Source organism: Dermacentor silvarum, chromosome 3, assembly GCF_013339745.2.
Source record: "Dermacentor silvarum isolate Dsil-2018 chromosome 3, BIME_Dsil_1.4, whole genome shotgun sequence".
Lineage (NCBI taxonomy): Eukaryota > Metazoa > Arthropoda > Arachnida > Ixodida > Ixodidae > Dermacentor > Dermacentor silvarum.
Genome location: NC_051156.1, coordinates 172,733,804 through 172,755,329, shown reverse-complemented (window position 1 = coordinate 172,755,329; position 21,526 = coordinate 172,733,804). Strand labels below are relative to the sequence as shown.

The window sequence follows — 21,526 nt, the reverse complement described above, 5'->3', positions numbered from 1 at the left end:
AATTAGTGGTCTCTGGATCTCCAAAGGATATATTTAAGTCTCTCCTACGCCCTGAAAGTTAAATCAGACATCCAGCATCCATGTCATTCTACCATTCGCGACATGTCCACTGTCAGGCTGTTCCGTAACCGCCCAGCCAACCGGCCCCCTCTGTCTCTCCGGTTGGAAGCACTGTCAGAAAAAACAGAGGTCCCTCTTCTAGAGGGTGTACTAATGGCCCCTACTTTGCTTCCACCGCCTTGGGAATGACAGACTATTCCGTGCGACATCTCTTTCATAGATCAAGAAAGATGGCTGACTAATGGAGTAGCACACGAGGAATAAGGATTATAAACAGGGATAAGGTGCCTCAGAAAGGCTGGCCAACGTTTCGATAGGAGGACCTATCTTCGTCAAAGGCGGCCTCGTCATCCTCGGCGGGTTAGTTTTAAAGGGTTAGTGGAGTGACGTCACGTCGATGTCGGCTCCCTTTACAGCCAGCCACAGCCGACATCGGACGTGATGTCACTCCACTAACCCTTTAAAACTAACCCGCCGAGGATGACGAGGCCGCCTTTGACGAAGATAGGTCCTCCTATCGAAACGTTGGCCAGCCTTTCTGAGGCACCTTATCCCTGTTTATAATCCTTATCTCTTTCATAGAAATATCCAAACAAGCACCGGAGGCACATATACATTCCCCTTTTCTTGAACTCCAGGAGAAGTAGTCCTGCGCAGAATACTCCACAGACGCTTCGAAGTCCACTGCTGGTGTTCATTACGCAGCTCTCGGAGACTCATTTTCTACATCTGGGGCACTAAATTCACACACATCTATCTTTACAGCGGAAGCATACGCTATACTCTCGGCTATTCAACACGTAAGGCTCACGAATGTCGCTAGGGCTATTGTCTTCACAGACTCATTAAGTGTAGTCAGAGCCCTAAGTAGTCTACGGAAGCACAAGAACTCCGTTTGTAATCAACTGTACAGTTAAATATTTATAATATGTAAAAATATTTAATGTATATCATGCCTTATTCAATGCAGATGTTAGAGTCATGGCAACTCATTGCATTATTGAGCAACCCGCCGCGGTTGCTCAGTGGCTATGGTGTTGGGCTGCTGAGCACGAGGTCGCGGGATCGAATCCCGGCCACGGCGGCCGCATTTCGATGGGGGCGAAATGCGAAAACACCCGTGTACTTAGATTTAGGTGCACGTTAAAGAACCCCAGGTGGTCCAAATTTCCGGAGTCCCCCACTACGGCGTGCCTCATAATCAGAACTGGTTTTGGCACGTAAAACCCCACAATTTAATTTAATTAATCATTATTGAGCAAGGCATCTTTTCACTGGTCACGAGAAATCACTCGTACAAACTGCTCCGCGAATGAACCCAGATCATGGTAACCAGCGATTACCTTGGGACCAGCAGCACGAGCGCAAGAATTTGCGATATATGCGTCATCAAAGCAAATCTAGTTTCTCGTCGAGCGAATAGCCCCGCCGCAGCTAAAGTAAGCTCACACCGATGGCCGGCTACTACACGAAACGAAGATTCTTGGCAGGAAGACTGAAGCAGGAAGAATGTGCAAGGTGGCAATTACTTTAAAACATGCTTGGATATTGTGAACCTAAAAAGCCTGGCCAAACAACAAAGATAACGCGCGCGTCTCGGGCAGCTGCTCTGCGATCTGCCGCTTACAGACGCATGCGATGACTGCAGCTTGCATTAAATACGGATTGCCACCACACAAAAGACTAATAACGTGCGGCCCCTTTAGTTGGCTGCACAACTAGGAATTTAAGTTGCAGCGTTTGGAAAAAATATAATTATCTTGAGCTCCTATTTGCCGATCGCGAGTGAACGAACAGTACAATCAATTAAATTTTACTTGCCAAATGCACGAATCATTATGAGGCACACTGTAATGTAGGGTCTCAGGAATAAATTTCACCACCGGGGGTTCTTTAACGTGCACAAAAATCAAAGTACATGGTAAGAACTGTATTCTTGCATTTCGCCCCCATCGAAATGCGGCCGCCGTGGCCGGGAATCAAGCTCGCGTCGTCGAGCTTAGCGGCGCTACACGTATGCATTTACCGCTAAGCTAACACGGCGGATGTCACTGTACGATTCAACTACGCGACACGTCTCAACAAAACACCATTCGCGCTAGATACTGGCACATTACTATTGCGTTTTTATCGAGCGGCCGCGATATTGCACGCGAATGCGAAAGTACGTCACTTACTTGACTCGGCGCACCGCAGTTATCCACGCTTGTCGTCTGTCCTTCTCGTACCACCTTCCGGGAATTCTGTAGGACTTCACGGGCGGCTTTTGACCTTTCGAGGCTCTTGTGACAATCAACAACACAGCAGTATTGCGTGCCACCTTTCCTGGTTGATGAGGTCGCGCTCGCCGTCGCTAAAATCGATGCTTCGCCTTTAAGGCGAAATTAGACTTTTCCTAGCCTGTTCACTTCGTAGCATTAAAAAAAAATCATGGCTGCTTTTCTTAAAGCCACTAAGAAGTCCAGAATCACTCAACGCTGTTTTTGCTGTGGCGCGACTAAACACGTCTAAGCATGATAAGTCATTTCCAGGGAACTAACGGCTACTCTTTATCAAGAACAATGATAACGCCGGCGGGACAAGCCTTGTGGTGCAGTTCAGTACGCAGGAATAGCTTTTAATTAATTAATTTTTTAGTTTACGTCATCACTACGTCACCGCGGGTACTTAGAAAAGCTTAAGGTCAATACGCCACGTGGTGGCACTGACGCGAACTAAATCCTGATGTCCAGAAAAGCTGGATATGAGTAAGCGCTCGTCTGTTGAGCGTTGTTCGAACACGCGCTGTTCATTCACCTCCAGCTGATTTATAAATATAACTTTTTTCTTCTGTCATCGCGGCGCAGGTTGGTTAATCGGACATTCAGCTTCTGGGAGGCAAAAGGTGTGCCGTACTTGTCTCTGGCCCAGTACGTTGGCGTCCTTTATGACACATTCACGAAGGTGAGACGTTTCCTAATGCACCCAATCACAACATAATTTAAATGCAAATCAGTACTATATACTCTCTTTACAACAATTAATAACGAAAAAGTATATACACTATCCCTGATTCTTATTTATCATTTTCGTCTCTCTCTCTCTGTCTTTCTTGTGCGAATGTTTCTGATCCGTAACAGGTTGTGGAATTGTAAATCAAGTGATGTATATTGCGCATTCATTCCCTCTGTTACAGCCGCTACCGGACGTGGTACGGAGCAATCATTTGAAGTACGGAAAGCTTTACGGGTAAGACTACAAAATAATTTATTGCCAGTTGCGTTCGACAAACTTGACTGAGGTGCTACTAAAATGTGTCAACATTTCTAGCCCCCTGGGGCTTATCTTGTCCCCCAAAAATATTCTTAATGTAGCATACATTTCCTTTCTTTAGTTAATGCTGCGCTCTCGCTTCTTTTGTGCCGTGAACGCTACGTCACGGTGATATGCATACGCCTGCCGCTCCTGGCCAGATGGTACCGGGCGCACAGCGTTAAAGGAGAGGAAAGCTTGACAGATGACGAATATTGCTGGGGGGGGGGGGGGGGGGGGGAGAGATGTTTAGGTTAAAGTAAGCCCCAAAGGGCGAAATTTTTTGTTGTCTGTATGAATATTGTTAATTTGAAGCACCCGCAAAAGCGTAAGATGACCAGCTTTTATCGAACTGCGTGTAGCTACATTGCAGTCACTGGAATAAATGCCTGGATTTAGCCACGCACGGAGTAAATTGTAAACTACACTACTTCTTCGCGTTTGTTGAGTTATTTAAACGCCAAGCGAACGATGTTCATTACGTTCTTGTATTTATAACCATGTGAGCCACCTGCAGCGATTTTTCCACACGACCTAAGTGATACATTTCTCGTACGGAAGGAAGAAATTTCCGCGTTCACACACAGATGGGTGGTTGATAAGATGTAATCACGTGCATGACGTTCGTGTTTCTGGATAACCAACTAGAACAATGGGGGCACTGGAAAAGCCTCATATCGTGAGACCTGCGCGATTTTGTGGCAAGATACTTTGCTTGTGCTGGGTAAATGACAAAGCTACTGAGATAAGCAAGAACTGACGACGGTCTTTTTTCAGTCCTTCTAGCACATAATATTATTGCATCTTCAACCGCTCGCCTTGTGCCGCTGTAGCAATGCGATAACGAATAACAGAGTAATACCCGTGCCACACGGGTAAAGTAAAGTGCACTTTGAGCGAGTGCACTTCAGCGCGCTGAGTGTCACTTTGGCGGTGCGCTGCTACACGAGAAAGAAAAGTGTTCTTTCAAATTGATGGCCATGGCGACCGGGAGTCAGACGGGAAAGCATATATTTACTAATATAAAAATGTGTGCGTGAAAACAGTTCATTATTGTTAGAAACAACATTCACAATCTACCTTTATAAGCGCCGGCAACGACTACAACTTGACCAGCAACAGTCAAAACGACTCGATCCGCCTAACAACTGCGCAGTCATTATCCAGCGTAGTCGTGAACAGCCCGAGAGCGAGAGTAGTTTTTTTTTTTTCTTTTTTGCTGTTCTTGTTTTTTTTTTTTTGTGGTGTGGCACATTTAATTATCTTGTAACGTTAGCAATTTAAAACAATGTTATTAAAAATTACTCCTGACTCTTCTTTCAATATCACTTTATGTATCTTCTAAGTATTGCTAACGAGGCTACACACTTCGCCGCCGCGAAGTGAGTTCGCCGCACACACACGCCGGCGATCGAGTGCACTCTGCAGTGAGTGTCACTAAGCGTTCCCGTGTGGCAGCCTGCGAATGACACTAGTCGCGAAGTGCACTCGCTCAAAGTGCACTTTGCTTTGCCCGTGTGGCACGGGTATAATTAAGGCAGCTTTCTTACGATGCTAACCCCTGTATTCTGAAAGGATCCTCGACTCTAAACGCTTCCTCCACTTCATGGAGTTGAGCACATCACCGTCCCTTGACTGAAAAAGAAGCTACGTTACTTGAGAACTGCCGTGGATTGTCAAAGAAGCGCAGTAACCACTTCTGCCAAGGGGTGGCGCTGCAATTCACTTCCTGACGATAACTTCAGTGCAAACAGAAATATTTCTATGTGCGGCATCGAACTTAGCAAAGGCAGCTTATTATGGCTCATCCAACAATGAAAACGTTTGTCTGCCGGCCTTTGCTGCTTTCGTCTATCTTCCTTTACTTTCTGCTGCATAGGGTGCTCCATTCTCTTGCATCCAGTGTTCTGCCCCAGAAAACGGGTGAAAGAAACGAATAAAGCTTTTTGAATTTAGAACGGAAGAAGATGCCAAAAGGAGCGAATTCGGTTTATTATAGGAATAAAAGGGGGGAGGGGGGCTTCAAGGCACATATTTGCTGCAGTGAGGATATTGTAATAGCGTTTGTTGTTACGTTGCGTAATTCCGCACGGAACTGAGCCGGCAAGTGACGCATATGCAGTCGTGGCGCAGAAGGCTATACGTATTCGCCGAGACAATATATGTGTGCTGTCCTGGGTTAAGTCATGTCGGTCGATGACGTAGTTTCTGTGAAACTGAGCTCTCCATGAGACCTCGAGAAAAACTGCCTCTGCGATAAAAACGACGCAGGTTTGAGATGCGAGCAGACATGAGGATTATAACTATAGTGCCCGAGGACGTCAATTGAAGCCGTGACCCTGCATTTGCATATATATTGCTGTAGCCGTGAATCCGTTTGCATGTATGCACTAAGCTCAGTTCTTTTCCTTTTCTTTTTTTTTATTACGGAGGAGAACAGGTTGTAGGTTGCCACCATTACGAAACAGCGTTATAGTCAATACAGTAGTTTAGACAGAGCGCATGTGACAGGAGCACATATAAGTCGACATTAGAGGACAAACCTTTTCTGGGGAAGGTTTAGCAGGGCGTGAATTTGACCGAGTTCGTAATTTATGGTAAATTTGCAAAAACCCCAAGAACAGCATTAAGGCAAAGAAACAAGCACAAGAAACACGGCGTGCTTTTTTTTTTAAAGCTTACCATGTGAAAGTTCTGCGCTACACATGACGGATGGGATGTTAGTTCCAAACATTTTGCTAAAAACCATCGTAGCACCTAAAGATTCGCAAGTAGCCATGGCAGTACATTATAGCATGAGAGTACATTACATACTCTCATGCCAATAAATTCAAGGCTAAGCCCTTCCAACTCGAACACCACGGCCCTAAAATCTTATGCCTCAACACTTTGTGTCGATGTGCAAAGCTTCACTGATGCGCCGCCTGCACCACCCAAGACTTGGTGAAGGCCGACTCCATGTCGCGGTATGGCCCAGGATCCATTTTTCATATCAACAGGTTAGCTGAAGTGAAACACCGGCCCACCCACACGTCGATCGAAACGAGGAGAAAGACATTGCGGTCCACTTCCCGCCTCCTTACGCACCATGAAGTGATCGCAGGGTCAGCTTTGATCTCAAATGTATGACATTTAATGTCGCTAAATTAATTCTATACCAGATGGGTTTCTCTACGAAGTGACAATCGCTTTTTTTTTATTTTAAGCATCGATGTTACCGAAAGCTTTTACAGCTTATTTGCTACGTACGTTTCGTTAGTAAATTTTGTCATGATTAATTTAACGCCTGCTCATGGTAACCGCCCCACCTAACAGCAGCAATGCTCTTGCCTCATTGCTTATAGACAGTAGCTTCAAAAATTACTTTGAAGGTACTTTGTGAACAATATATTGTTGAGCGTGTTTTCGGCATATAGTTCTGGCTTTCTTTGCGTGGGTACCTTCGACATTTCATTGAGAGGCATTCGGGGTGATATATCTTCATGTTTCCTTTACAATTTCAGATCATATCAAGGCTTCGTGCCTTGTCTCGTCGTTGGAGACCCGGATGTACTGCGCATTGTGTGTGCCAAAGATTTTCGGTCGTTCGTCGACAGAACGGTGAGGATCAGGAATCAGTCTACTGCATTCGCGCCTGCTTGAAGACGTGCTAAACAAAACGTCAGCCGCTGGTGTGCGTGTGCAGTCATGTTTGCATACGATGTATTTCATCTCGAGGTGCCGAGACGCACGCAAAACCAACGTGACGTCATGTGTTATCCCATCTGCGTGCTCCCTGCACTTGATAATCCGGCTACTCTGTGCGTAAGCAGTAGTGATGCGCGTGACAGTTAAACTGCATGACATCGATATGTCGAATACGTCTTTCTCAACGTTTTCTCTGTTCGCCGGCTACTCTTATCTTTACAATGCAATTTTTATTTAATCCCAATTCTTTCTTCGTTCACTGCCAGTGCACGAAAAGGCGAGGATTAAAGCACGGAGTTATTATTGGAATACACAGTTATAGAAGCATCGTTGCTCACGACTGCTGGCTAAATACAAACTACGCATGCCCAATTTCTTTACTTCAATTTCTCTTGTTTCAGGAGAGTGAAGTAACTGGAAATGCCTTGTGGGACAACATGCTGCTCAACATGTCGTCGGATATGTGGAAAGATGAACGGATGGCACTATCACCTGCGTTCACTCCAAGCAAGCTAAAATTGGTTGGTACGCCGTCATGGTTGCTATATAGCGAAGGCAGGTCCGCTTCCGGGAATAGAAAATAGCGCGTTTAAGTCACAGTAGCTCAATACAACAATGGTAAAGTGACACGTCATCCATAGTATATCCTCAAACAAAATTCTAAGAAAGCACACGCACGCATGCCCAGAAACGCACAAAAAGAAAAAGACTCAGAGCAACAAGTAGAGCATAAAAAGCTCCCGTCAGCCTTGCTTGCTGAGTAAACGTCTAGGCGAATTCAATCAGCGCTACTGTTCGACAACCATTAGACAGCTTTAGCAGAACGCCGCTTACGCTCCGCTCCGCTAAGATTTCACGCTCTGAGATACTTCAGGGAACTGCGTAGATTTCACATTTGATAAGCGCGTCTTGCCGAGACGCGAGCGACGCGCCATCAACTCGGCTGCAAAACGACGAAGAGGCCAAGTAGACACGCTATCACGCTCCGCTCAGTCGGCTTTGTAGCGGAGCGAGGGATGCGGTCGTCGTTCCGCTGCCTGCATGAGCGTTGTGCGCAAGCGCAATAGCGTTCCCACTAAGCGGTTGCGTGGCATTTGCTAGCATATGCCGGTCTGAGCGGAGCTGACAGCAGCGCTCGGCTAAAACACTCTATTAACAATAACTTTAAAAAGTTCCATAGCGAGGGTAAAATCTGAACCTCTTTAGTGCAGTGAATAAGCCTCCACCGTGGCCTTCTCTGTCTGCTTCTCCTTTTTTTTTTTTTTTTTTTTGTCTGATCGCCCCCCTCTTTGTCGGCAGCTTTACAAGGACCGCTATGGACTTTAGGCATCTTTTTCATACGTGACGCATTTGAACTAGGATGTTGGGGACGAGCCCTGCGTGCTGCCTGTATTGCAGGAAATAGAAGCCATGCCAACTGAAAGACATGAAGGCAACTATTATGGCCTTAAGTAATAAGTATACCATAGTTCTAACGTATTAAAGCTGCACTCGGGGCAAATGCCGTGCACCGTAGGAAACGGCTCAGGAAAAACACTTGCTACCTGAGACGCTAATCTTGGCCTACATCATAATACAGGAGAATTGTTGCATCGCGGCGGAAATCGATCCTGTAATGCGATCTTGTTCTCAGTGGGAGGACGCCATAGTCACTTACGGGAAACGGTGGAAGGCAGCTAAACATGACGCGTTGTGGTCGCACAGTCTCTAACACGAGTACACCAAACATCATACAAAAGGCTTAGGTATGTTTAATGGTACATACGCTTAGGTACACACGCTTAGGTATGTTTAATGAGCGCGAATGACCTCGTGAATGTGGAAAAACAAACTTGGCGAGTTAGTGCAGTTTCGTGACTGAAAGCAGAAACGAGAACGGGGAAAGCTGGATAGCACAAAATACAAAAGCTGACAAATGCTTATAACGCATCACAAGAGCTCTACTGCAGCAGTTGCGACCGCATTTAGGAAGGGGTCAGGGTCATCTTTTTCTGTTGTCGGCACGACAAATGCACGAATCCTTTTTGCACAACAACTACACGACACATCACCAAATCTACAGAATTGTGGAGTATTTCGCTATTATCACAGTTACCGTAATTGACATTATCTGACAGTTGAAGCAAACTATAGTGAAGAAACAGGAATATTTGATGTCATCGGAGACAATGCTGATATTTCCACCCGCCTACGGTGGTAGTATGGCTATGGCCCCCGGCGCTTAGCACGGGGTCACAAGTACCATTCCCGGCCACGGGTGTGCTATACCATGGGCGGTGAAATGCTACGAAGCATGCGCACCTAATATATGTTTGTTTTAGAGAACTCAAGCTGGTCGAAATTCTTTCGGAGTCCCCCATCTACCGGCATCAATATAGCAGCTGTGTAGTTTTGAATTGTTGAAGTGAATCAAAGCTATTGGCAGTCACTTAAATATGCAACCGCTCCTGCCCCACAGATTTATCCAACCAGTAACGTGTTCAACGAGAACATCTGCGGGAACCATAAAATTTTCTGCCACCAGTAATCTAGTCAGGATGACGCCCAACTCGGTAGACAACCGGCCGCAAGTAGAACGGCAGTCACAGGGACCTCTATGTAATGTGTGCAACGGGTTTGAAGCTTGGAAAGATGTGCTGCGGTGATGCGTGTTCGTACGCGCGCGCGCGCGTGTGTGTGTGTGTGTGTGTGTGTGTGTGTGTGTGTGTGTGTGTGTGTGTGTGTGTGTGTGTGTGTGTGTGTGTGTGTGTGTGTGTGTGTGTGTGTGTGTGTGTGTGTGTGTGTGTGTGTGTGTGTGTGTGTGTGTGTGTGTGTGCGCGCGCGCGCGTGTGTGTGTGTGTGTGTGTGTGTGTGTGTGTGTGTGTGTGTGTGTGTGTGTGTGTGTGTGTGTGTGTGCACGCGTGTGTGCGTGTGTATGTGCGTGCGCGCGCGCGTGTGTGCGTGTGTGTGCGCGTATAGAGAGGTTCATGATTAATTTTGACCCACTGGAGTTCTTTAACCTGCACCCAAGCACAGCATACAAGCGTTGTTGCAGTTCTGCGTGATTCGAACGCTACTACCGCGGCTAGGAATCAAACTCGTGACCTCCTGCTCCGCAGCAAAACACTATACATAGCCGTGTTTCGCAGTGGAATGATAGTTCTGGATAATGGTGCCAATGCGGCCGGCCAGAATTTCAAAAGCTGGTCGTCGTCTATCTATTCCACCAGCAATAGCTCGAAGAAGCTGCATTTAAGTGTCTTACGTTCTTGTTTTTCAGCGTCATGATCATCGAGTGACTCTTGTTTCTTGCGCGGCACTTTCGGTTAACCTCCTGAGACGACCGGGGACGCAGTTCAGAAAAAAATGGGAAAAAATCGTACATTACGAAATTCATGGGTTTCATCATAAATGTGATATCAGAGCGTAAGCTTAGTTACTAGTTGAGTTACCGAAGTGTCTGGAATAATTAGAAACATTTATAAATCACCCATTACTGCACACCAAAGCTCAGAACACCAACGCCGAGGTGCGAGCGCCACTAAGAGACACCTAAGTCAAAGATTAGGGTCGCTTACCGTTTTTTGTTTCTTTTCCTTACTTTCTTACATTTCGCCGCAGGTATTCCCAAGGTTTGTTGAATTCTCGGAACGGCTACGCCTTCAGTTTATAGAGGAGGCCAAACAAAGAAACGTCGTCGAAGTTCAAAGGTAAGATTCTCTTGGGCACTGTGCTCCCCGCTTCTGATACGCACTGGTGTTTCAGTAGGGAAATTTTCTTATCAAATCGAATGCTATTCTTCGGGATATTTATACTTCGATTATCCACTCGAATGCCACATAGTTCCGCTAAAGAAAAAGAATTAACAGATCACCTCAGAGGGAACATGTAAAAAAAAAAACGAAGGAATATTTCGCTCAGCTTAAAGTTAGAAATGTGCATGGAGACTGAAAACAAAGAAACCTGTGCGATTATGCAACTAACTCCAGGATAGCGGAGGAACAAAAAAAAAGCACTTCACGCGTTATCTCTGAAACCGGTGCCTCTCAATATTGCTTCGCAATTTCTAATAGATATAGATTTAAGGATGCATACTTGATGCGACTTTGCAATGTTAGTGCACGATAGAGACTAACAACTACTCTCATCTTGTAGTGTTCGGACACGGACAAATATTCCGAAACGCCGTACACTTGGTAATTGAATTCGATACTACTCGAATAACTATGAATATTCGATTCGTATTCGAAATTCTGCGCATTTGCACATCGTTAATTACTAGTCATATTTACGAGCCCGATGTAGACAAAAGCACGAGTGAATAGGCATAAGAAGTTTGTGTCGGCGCCGAAAACTTTAAAACGAATGAGAACCGATTACTTCAAGGGACCTTCGCTATACACGCTGCACTTTCAACGCATGTGTACATAAATAACACGCACGCCATCCAGTGTATCTGCCCCTTCATATCTATATTGCCATCTAATCTAGTTTTAAGCTCTTATGCACTGTTTCCTGTAAATTTACACATTTAGGCAAATAAAGGGCGTTGGTACATGGCTAACCAATACTATACATATATTTAAAGCTTGTCGTGTACACCTTACATCCACTTCTTTCTGTCAAACGTCTCATCTACATCAGTGCCCGCTACGGCAACCAGTATACTTATAATCGGCAACAGGTTACATCACCTAAATCCAAGATCAATCTCAGTGACTAAAGGGCTTAGATCGCGGCCACGTGCCTCAGCATCCCAAAAAGCGATGCGTGAATTACTGCAGTTTCGGAAGCATGTGCACATCCGAACGAAGCGACACATTCAGTGTTTTGTTTCATTTTTCTTCGTTTCTCCGCTCAAACCCATTTTCCTTGCGAAGGGTAGCAAACACGGATGTTAATTAGGTTGACCTCCCTCCCTTGGCCTAACTTTTTTTTAAACTTAACGCTCTTTCCCCCACTCTCTCTCTGTCTCATCGTGTTCACCTTCGCTACAGTTCTCTGATTTTTCAGACTGTTCGAGAAGTGCTCGATGGACGGCATGGCCGCGTTTCTGTTCGGTCTTGACCTTGACTCTCACCAAACACCAGACCACCCGCTGGTGACCTGCTGCAATGGCTTCTTCAGTGCTATTGGCGGATGGAAGGTCGTCATGTTATGTGAGTGGCACGGCTGTTTTGAACATTGCGCGGCGTCATACCATAAGGTGTCATACCATGAGGTGTATCTAAGAGAGTGATAAAGAAATAAAGCACTGCCTCAGCAGCTGCGTGTACGACGGCCTTAGATATTGCTTTCACTCAACCAGTTCTGGACAATGTCCATCACCGACATGTCGAATCTACAGAGGTGCGTACGGATATATATATATATATATATATATATATATATATATATATATGTGTGTGTGTGTGTGTGTGTGTGTGTGTGTGTGTGTGTGTGTGTGTGTGTGTGTGTGTGTGTGTGTGTGTGTGTGTGTGTGTGTGTGTGTGTGTGTGTGTGTGTGTGTGTGTGTGTGTGTGTGTGTGTGTGTGTGTGTGTGTGTGTGTGTGTGGTGTGTGTGTGTGTGTGTGTGTGTGTGTGTGTGTGTGTGTGTGTGTGTGTGTGTGTGTGTGTGTGTGTGTGTGTGTGTGTGTGTGTGTGTGTGTGTGTTGTTGACTCCGTGAGCTGCATCTCTCTCTATATATAACAGGCGAACATTATGTCCACAAAACATCAAAATTTTTAATTTAACAATTGTCGAATTTCTGAAATTTTACTAATCACCTTTTGAATCGATTGCTTTACATCACATGTAATTTACGGACTGCAGTCAGTGAGTTTGCAAGGCATATGCATTTAGAACAAATTTTGAGGATGACACCAGTTTCAAAACATGCGTTCCCTAAATGTGCAATGAAATAAATTCCTTTTTTAACATTTGTATGCTGCGTTGTAAAAAGAACACAAATAGCGTTTGCAGCGGATTTCTGCCGCATGTTTAACAGCGTCTGCTCCAAACTGGTGCTTGTTTTTCAAAATTTCTTTCAAGTGAATGTGCCTCGAGAACTCACTCGCGTAATTTGCAACGTGTGCCTATATTTACTTAAACAGCTCTTTCGCGAAATTCTGCTAATTTGTCCATTATGCTTTTTTTTTACGTCTTGTGCAAGTAATGTCTCCCTTTTCGAGTAATGCAGCTGAAGGTGTGTGTCGTGCTGTATGTCCGAGGCAATGTTTAAAAATGCTATCCACTTTAAAATAAAACATTATATAGGAAAAGCAAACAGGTATGCAAACAAATACAAGACGACGGAAGAACTCCTTGCTATTATCCCTTTCTTTTTTCTTACTTTCCGTCTTTTTCATTCTCTTTTTTTTTTCTAAGGAGGTACGCATAGCTTCTATTACCCGCCGTGGTTGCATAGTGGCTATGGTGTTGGGCTGCTAAGCACGAGGTCGCGGGATCGAATCCCGGCCACGGCAGTCGCATTTCGATGGAGGCAAAATGCGAAATCACCTGTGTACTTAGCTTTAGGTGCACGTTAAAGAACCCCAGGGGGTCCAAAATGCCACTACGGCGTAACTCATAATCAAATCGTGGTTTTGGCACGTCAAGCCCTATAATTCAGTCATTAATTGCTTCTATCAGCGGTAAATTTACAGCAGTCTGGTAGGACAATTGTGTCTGTCACGTCGTCACGGAACAATGACGATAAATCGAAGTCACCGGCCACGTCAACGTCAATGCCGGTATATGTACTATCAGCATACCACTGATGTAAAACTGACGCAACATTTAAGGAGGGAAATGAGTGTCGCGATGGAAAAGGCTTCGTCAAAACTTCAGAGTTCAGAAAGTTTGTCGTCGCGAGAAAAATGGGCAAATTTGTTACGCCGCAGCATAACGTTCCTGTTGCGACGTCAAAACTGTTGTCATTACCGAAAGTTCCTGCTGCAACGTATGAATTCTTGTCGCGGCGACAGAATATATCTGTTGCGTCTTCAGAACTCTTGTCGTTGCAACAGAATGTTTCTGTCATAACTTCAGAGACGTCTATCGCAACTAGAGGAACTTATTTCGTACGCCAGGAACTTCTTTCGTACAACAGAAATTTCATGGATTTTTTTTTTCGACTGTGATGTCTGTAGGCGGCCGAAAAGTGCCGCAAAACTTTAAAAGAGCTCTTGGTGAACTGCTAGTTGGTAACAGAACACACGACATCCACTTGCTAGCATAGCAACGTGGTGGAACGCGGTATCGGCATTGGAACGTGGTGTCGGTGTTGCAAGCTGCGCTATGCAACGAGCAGTGACGGCCGTAAGTCCGAGAGAGAGAGACGCATTCACGGAGCGGGTCTGCTTTTAACGCGGTGATCGGTGTTGCAAGCTGCGCTAAGCAACGCGCAGTGACGGATGTAAGTCCGAGACGCGTGAAAAGGCATTATCATCATCATGAGTAATAAGATGAAAAGTACACGCGCACTTTCGGAAAATGCTGGGCTACGATCACCCAGCTTCGCTGTTTCAAGCCTTGTGCGGCCTAGTGCAAGGTTTTTGTTTGGGGAAGTTTATTTCAATATTTGGAAAAATCAAAAAGTTTGGAGTGATCACATTGCATGTATTTCTTCTTATTATTATTATTACGCAGCGTACGCTGTAAAAAGATTTACCATGCTACCCCGGTACTCGAATTTGCTAAGAATTTCAGGTTAATTTAATTTTTATAGCATCTAAATACACATTCTTGTCTTTATTTTAATATTTCAGACGCAATGTCAAGGGTTTTCAAGATGCTACCAATAGAGTTTCCGAGTACCTACGGTTCTCAACAAGTACTTAATTTCGCAAAAGTCATGGTGGAAAAACGACTGGCTTCTAATGAGGTAAAAAGCTACTTGTCAACATATAGCGACAAACAGGGATGGTAGTCTACACCTGTAGCTTTGGAGACACATTAATATTACAGGCACTCAATGTGCACAGGTATATTTACCTATTAGGTATTCACTATGTTTTGTGAATGATGCATATGTCAATGCTGCGTGTGTTCCGAGGAGAAATTTTAAAGAACACTTAAAGCAAACATTAAATCAATGTAGATGTTTAGTTAGTCTATTAGAAACTCCGCAAAGTTTCATTTATGCCAAAAGATGACTTAGTTCTAGATAAAGTGGTCACTGCAATTTTAGCGATTCAAATCGCCAGAAAACGAACGTTACGTGTTATGTGCTGCGCAAGTTATCCATGAGCTCATGCTCGGTTGGTCATTATTGCCGAGTTTTAAAAAATCACAGTGTTGCACAGATAGGGGGCCACGCTGCAGTGATAAAAAAAAAACTGTCACGACCAGCAGTGGAAACGCGTACAACCCCCCACAAAGCACGAAACGGGAGAAACTGCAGTCCGTTTTATATTTACAGAAACCAAGTTAAACTCTTTTACCGTCCGTGGTTCATTACATTATAAGAAATGTGCATGCTACATGTTACATCATAGGAGGTCCTACCATATTTTCTCAGCGGCAGCTTCATCCTACGTTTTGATCATTTTCCTGCACGTGAAAGCCCTGTTGTTGGTTAAACTGATGCATTCAACACCTTCCAACATTATTCTATCGCTTTATCTTGACCTAATTTGCCTTTAGTGCGACTTTGCGTGCTATAACTCAAGAAATTGTTAGCAAGCATACACATGAATTTTAATTCTAGGCGAAGAAGTAATCGCCTCTGCTATCCTATATTTATGGCATCGCACCTGGAATCTGTTGCAGAGGCACAACGATGTCCTTCAACTGTGTTTAGACACTGTGATGGAAATGAAAAATACAAGTGGTCGAAAGTTAACGGGTAAGTCCATGGGCAGTAAATTGCCCATAAATTGCATCCAGTTTACATAATAAGCGACTACGGCGCGGAGCCATCTGAAAGAAACAACAGAAACTTTCGTTCCCAGTGTTCCATAATCAAAAGCGCGCTCACTGACCTCAACTGCAGATGAAACTAGCTTTAGACTGTCGATAAAAGTAAGGAAAACACGCTGTATTAAAAACGCAAAGCAGAACATTGCCACCGTCTCCTTGGACACTTGCGGCAAAAATCGAAAACAGGTGGTATCATTCTCAGACTTCTCTTGGTTTAACGTCTGCAGCGTGGGCATTTAAGACTTCGTGAAATAACTACAATTTACTATACTATATTTGGTTATCGTTATTTGCCATCGTCTTCCTCCAGAATTCGCAAAAAGAACGCATGCTGTGCTAACACTCTAAGATGGATTCGCTCTTCTTGAAGCTGTCCACATTGCGTTATATTGATATCTCCACGAGACTGGGGTCCAAATTTAGAAAGCTTTTTTTTTTTCATGTCTCTTTGCCGTTGACTTGCCACCTTCGCTAATAATGTGCCCAGAATCGGGAATTAGTGGAATTTGCTTTTACGAACAATTCTAGTGTAGGGGCTATTCGTGAATACTGGCCCTGATCACTGCTATAAGTGCTGCTTGGGAACTTGGCTCCGGCATTGCCTGCTCTCGCGCATGGTTATAGAATAATATTTCTATAGAAACAGAAGGCACGAATATATAGCGTCTGCAAACAGTTCATCGAGTCGACTGTGTGGTTGAACGTGCGCATATAGCTTAGGTCGAGGCTGTTTTTATCCTCTTTTACAGAATCTGAAATGAAGGACGTGGCTGCAGAAATCATGGTGTTTTTCATTGCCGGAAGTGACGGCGTAGCTATAGCGCTCACATTCACAGCGTACAACCTTGCGCTCTATCCCGAATATCAGGACAGGCTGGTTGAAGAAATCGACGAAGCCGTTAGCAAGGTAAGCACGAGCTCAAGCACCTACACAAGTCGCACGCACACTTTGATTCAAAGTAACTTAGATGTGGAGCAAAAGCTATGAGTAATGTGTTTCAGCGGTCAGCTCACTGCGTATGGTGCGTTGACACAGAAAGGGCGACGGCACGGGCTGATGTGCCTTTCGCATAGCCGCGCTTCTGTTTGTTTGAAGCTAGCTTGACGTTTGACACCACGGCGTCATTGTCTTGCAATATAGCATATACGACTGATTGCTGTAGTGATCGCGGCCCACCAAGGTTATAGTGAGCGAGAAGAGCCACCCTCATCCTTTTTTAGATGCGAAGCATCTTATGGTCGGGGCTATCTCACTCCCTCCCTGCCTCCGCCGTGCGTTGTCCACACCCCTACTGCGCATGCGCATCCTCCTCCCCCTCCTCTCCTTTTCTCAACTCCTCTACTCTCGGCATTCCTCCTCTCCTCTCCGACGCTTCTCTCCTCTCCGGATTGCGCAACGAATGGCAACACCTGCGGCTCCGCGCGCGAGTTAGAGGCGAGACGGTAGGCGCTTAGAGCACTCCACGAGCACGGCTCGTGCTTTTTGATTCAGGCCAGGGCCGGGCTCGGATATTTTGACTTTCTGGTTGTGTGCATGTAACGTGCAGCGAGTTATCCTCACGCGTCTCGACTCCGAAAAACTTGTTGCCCCGGCGCAGCTGGAAGCTAGCAGCAATACTCCTGTGTACTTCCCTTTTCTTCTTCCGTCGTATTTTGCGCTGTTTGAACAGAATGTAAAAGTCGAGAAATGCCGAAGTCACCTCAAACCAAAGGATGCCCTTGTATTCCTTACCTAAATCAATGTAATTCATGCTTTCAGCGCGGTGCAAGCGCGGTCGCGACTTTCTGATTCTTCAAAGGCGAATTGGTAAAACGATTACTGATAAGATAAGATAATTCGTCACGCGGCTGAAATATGGCATTGCGTCCATCCATGATTGCACGCATGTTCTCAACCAGCCGCCTAGCAGCAGTGCATTACGCTTCACCATGGAGGAACGAGAAGCTTTCTTTCTCCATTTACTCAATCCATGCGCTGCGCTCACGAGTGGTCGTGGCTGCCCTTCGGCTATAGTGTACTAGAATACGGTTGAGTGGGACGAGTGGCTGGGGCGGCGCATGCTTTGCAGTGAGGCACCCTACGTAGAAAACTACTGTGGTGGCGCTGCGATAGAAGTGGATTGGGCTGCATCAAGGTCGCGCCGTTGGAAACTGCTGGCGATACTGCTCGGTAGGGTCATTCGTACTACTTCGCGCGCTGGTATTTGCGTTCAGACCGCTCAAATGGTATTCATAATTGCATATGACATGTATTTATGCCTTAAGAATACATTCCTTTCATTCACTTCATTATTTTATTTTTTTTAATGCCGCTCGGTGACCTTTTTTTGGTCTCGGGCCGGGCTTGGGCCTAAAGCAAAGGGGTGGTGGGCCGGGCTGGGCGGGTAACGTAGATTATTTTCGGGCCCGGGCTGGGCCCGGGTATCACCATAAATCTTTTGGTCGGGCTGGGGCGGGCCGCCCAACGTAAAAACGGGCCCGGGCCGGGCCCAGGCTGGAAAAATCGGCCCGTGCAGTGCTCTGGCGCCCCAGAAACACCGCAACAGTCACCAACGCCGCGCGCGTTCGGTGCGAACGCGGGCAAAACGCCGAAGGCGTCGACAACAGTTCTGTGGGTTCCTGGTGCTGCTGCATGTCCAAGTTTATACAGCTGATAAAACTACCTTGAGTCGACCCCATGGCTGCTTCGCATACTACTCAGGGTTCTCCTACGGGAAGATGGTGTAATTTTTTTTCATGACATGACATGAAAATTTATGACATGGCATTGCGGCTACCGAGGGCCGGTCCACATGCAAATTTAGGATTTGGAATTGAACGTACCTTTGCGAGAACTTAGGATCACGCAAACCGTCTTCCGATTCACACGTTGTAATTGTGATTGCCGATTACACTTTCTTTCCCGTCATTTTTAATCGGAACCAGGCATAAATGCAGTACACGCATTATTTATACGGTGGAAATAACTTGTTTGAATAACTATAGCATCTTTACGAGCATAAAAAACTGTTTCGCACCCACTCGCTTATATTTAGGCGCCCTCAGGTTAACTTGTCGCAACATTCAGTATATTTAGCAAACAGTAACTATGATATAGTAATATTGTGTTAGACTTTGGCAGTGATGATACAAGATCTTGTAAAGATACGACATCCTTCGGCATAAAGCGATGATACGAAATTTAGGCTAAGCGAAAATCATACAGTATTCTGCAAGAGAAACCCGCACACATGCGAATGTCTTGGTTTTTCTTACTCGTTTTGTAGGATGGAATGACATTCGAGGCACTGAACGCCATGCCACTTCTCGAGGCTGCCGTCAAGGAGTCCCTCCGCATGTATACACCGGATTCATTGTAAGTATGAAGTTTAACGAGTGTTTTCTAGCATGTTTCATTCATATTAACGTTTACCGGTAATTTCAGCAGTTAAAAGTCAGCACACGTCATATTTACACTGTAAACATGGACACGTGGCAAGCAGTGAGTTTTCCCAAATTGCGTTATCAGTCGCAACTAGCTTTCACCGCAATCAATGCTTCGTCGCTCTTCACAGTTGCGCACTTTAAGGCTCGGCCGCTGATGTTGTTGAAGCAGTGCCTGCCACCACTCTCTGCCCCCTAGATTTTAACAAAGGTTCATGCACAGAACGAAGCCAAAACTGTTATTTTTTTCATTCGAGACATGTACAACACCACGCTTCTTCTATGCAATCACTACACCAGCCTGGATGACATTGCGGATAACAACTTTGACTGAGGTCGACCTGTCAGTTTTTCATCACAAATTTCGTTCTGAATGATGAAACCCCCATTCACAGCTTTATTTGTTATTGTTTCTGCGCTAATTTCTATGATACGCCCATATTATTATGTTCTGTTTTAAATAATCATTTCATTTATACACCTTTTTTTGTGGAAATTTCTAATCTCATAATATAGTTTTCTTAATCTACGGACCCCTCACACTACTCCGAGAGAGCGTCTAGGGTCCTGTCTGTATATCATTTTCATTGTAATTATTTATGGTTAATAAAAATGTCATTTGAGCTTAATTTATATTAATAGTTCTTTGAAACTACTTGAAAACCACACAGAAAGAGGAACGGCACAGGAATACTTGTACCAAGTATAAAACGCTTAAGGGAATATTCTCGAATTTTCGTCATACTTAACCTCAGCCTTCGCAAACCAGCGAATACAGAAAAATGTGCACGTAAACGTGCACAGGGGTTGTTTCGTGAGCTTGTTTCGTAAAGCTTCTCACTCTTTTGAGCTCTTGCGAATCTGGATAAATAATTGAGATCTTGCGCATCTGGATAAATAATTGAGATCTTGCGCATCTGAATATACCATCGTTTTAGCCTACGGGCTCTTTATTACCTGCAAATGCTCAAAGAAATCAGTGGTTCAAGTACGGAAATTCCGCAAATACTTTGGTTGCAGCGAAATGTTTGCAAGCGTTTCTAGGCATTTGTTCTTGCCCTTTACAAAGGTATGTTCTCGAGCTAAAATGCAGAGATAGAAAAACACTTCTGAACGGGTTTTTTTTTTTTTTCTTAATCTACTACACACAGCGCCGAACACTTGGAGAAATATGTTGCGCCTAGAACTTTCCTGATCAAAAGGCAATTAAAAGCAAGAGCCGGCGAAGCTACACATGGTATAAGAAACGTCTCATATCCTGCCTGGTTATTCTTTCTTCTCATTCTTTAGGATGGGGACGTAATGCAAAAAGCTTGCATAGTTAGATTTAGGTACACGTTAAAAAAAAAGAAAACATGTGGTCAAAATTATTCCGGAGTCTCCCAGTACGCCATACCTCAAAATCATATTGTAGTTTTGGCGCGTCAAACCTCAGAATAGAATTCATTTTGATTTCTTTTTATTTTGTTCAATTGCATTAATTGCGAAAATTCTGTAAACTGCCCTAAATGTGCTGCTAAGGAAGGAAACGGCCTTTTCATTTGTTACTAATAACTCAAGTCCTTTGCTTTTCGACAAAAACAAAAAAACATACCAGCTCAAGATCGAGCAATTTGTTCTTTCCGCAAATTACACATATGTTTGGAAGCCGAAGGCTCCTACTTAAGTGATCTGCTGCACGCGTTTACATGTTATGTTTTGGAAATGTCTATGTAGTAAACATGTACCTGACGGCAGAGCAAATATGAGTGAATCGTTCCAGATGTCAACCTCAGAATTAAAGTTTTAGGTCGAGGCATTTGTTTTAAGGTGGAGATTATCTGACGATCAAATGAGTATGAGTGACTATTTCGAGTGATCAACCTCGCAATTTGAAGTTCAGGTTTAGGTTCTTGCTTGAGAAGTAACACGGGTTGGACTTCATTTATAAGCTGTAAAAGATATCAAGTTTGGCCACTGAAAGATTTCCCAAACAAATACGAAGAAAAATTAGCAAGAACAAATATAATATGATAACTATAAATAACAAGACATTTTCAAAACAAGTCCATGGATCAGAAACAACATAACACAACAGGTTATAAAAGTACAAGAGCAACACAAGCATAAAAAGGTCATAAGTACATGGATAAAACAAACCTAAATTGCTGGGCAAGAAAAACTGATCAAATTTTTGACCACGAA

The 21,526-nt window shown here is 44.6% G+C and overlaps 1 protein-coding gene across 1 annotated transcript in view; it reads left to right on the top strand.

The window, feature by feature from the left end:
* LOC119446102 (cytochrome P450 3A41) overlaps nt 1-21,526 on the top strand; it is a 49,608-nt gene that overhangs the window by 10,189 nt on the left and 17,893 nt on the right. Inside the window, exons 2-11 of the mRNA XM_037710452.2 lie at nt 2,907-3,003; nt 3,236-3,288; nt 6,855-6,951; nt 7,440-7,559; nt 10,639-10,727; nt 12,031-12,176; nt 14,767-14,882; nt 15,770-15,845; nt 16,669-16,826; nt 19,186-19,274. Coding sequence (XP_037566380.1) covers nt 2,907-3,003; nt 3,236-3,288; nt 6,855-6,951; nt 7,440-7,559; nt 10,639-10,727; nt 12,031-12,176; nt 14,767-14,882; nt 15,770-15,845; nt 16,669-16,826; nt 19,186-19,274 — 1,041 coding nt within the window. The remainder of the gene's footprint in view (nt 1-2,906; nt 3,004-3,235; nt 3,289-6,854; nt 6,952-7,439; nt 7,560-10,638; nt 10,728-12,030; nt 12,177-14,766; nt 14,883-15,769; nt 15,846-16,668; nt 16,827-19,185; nt 19,275-21,526) is intronic.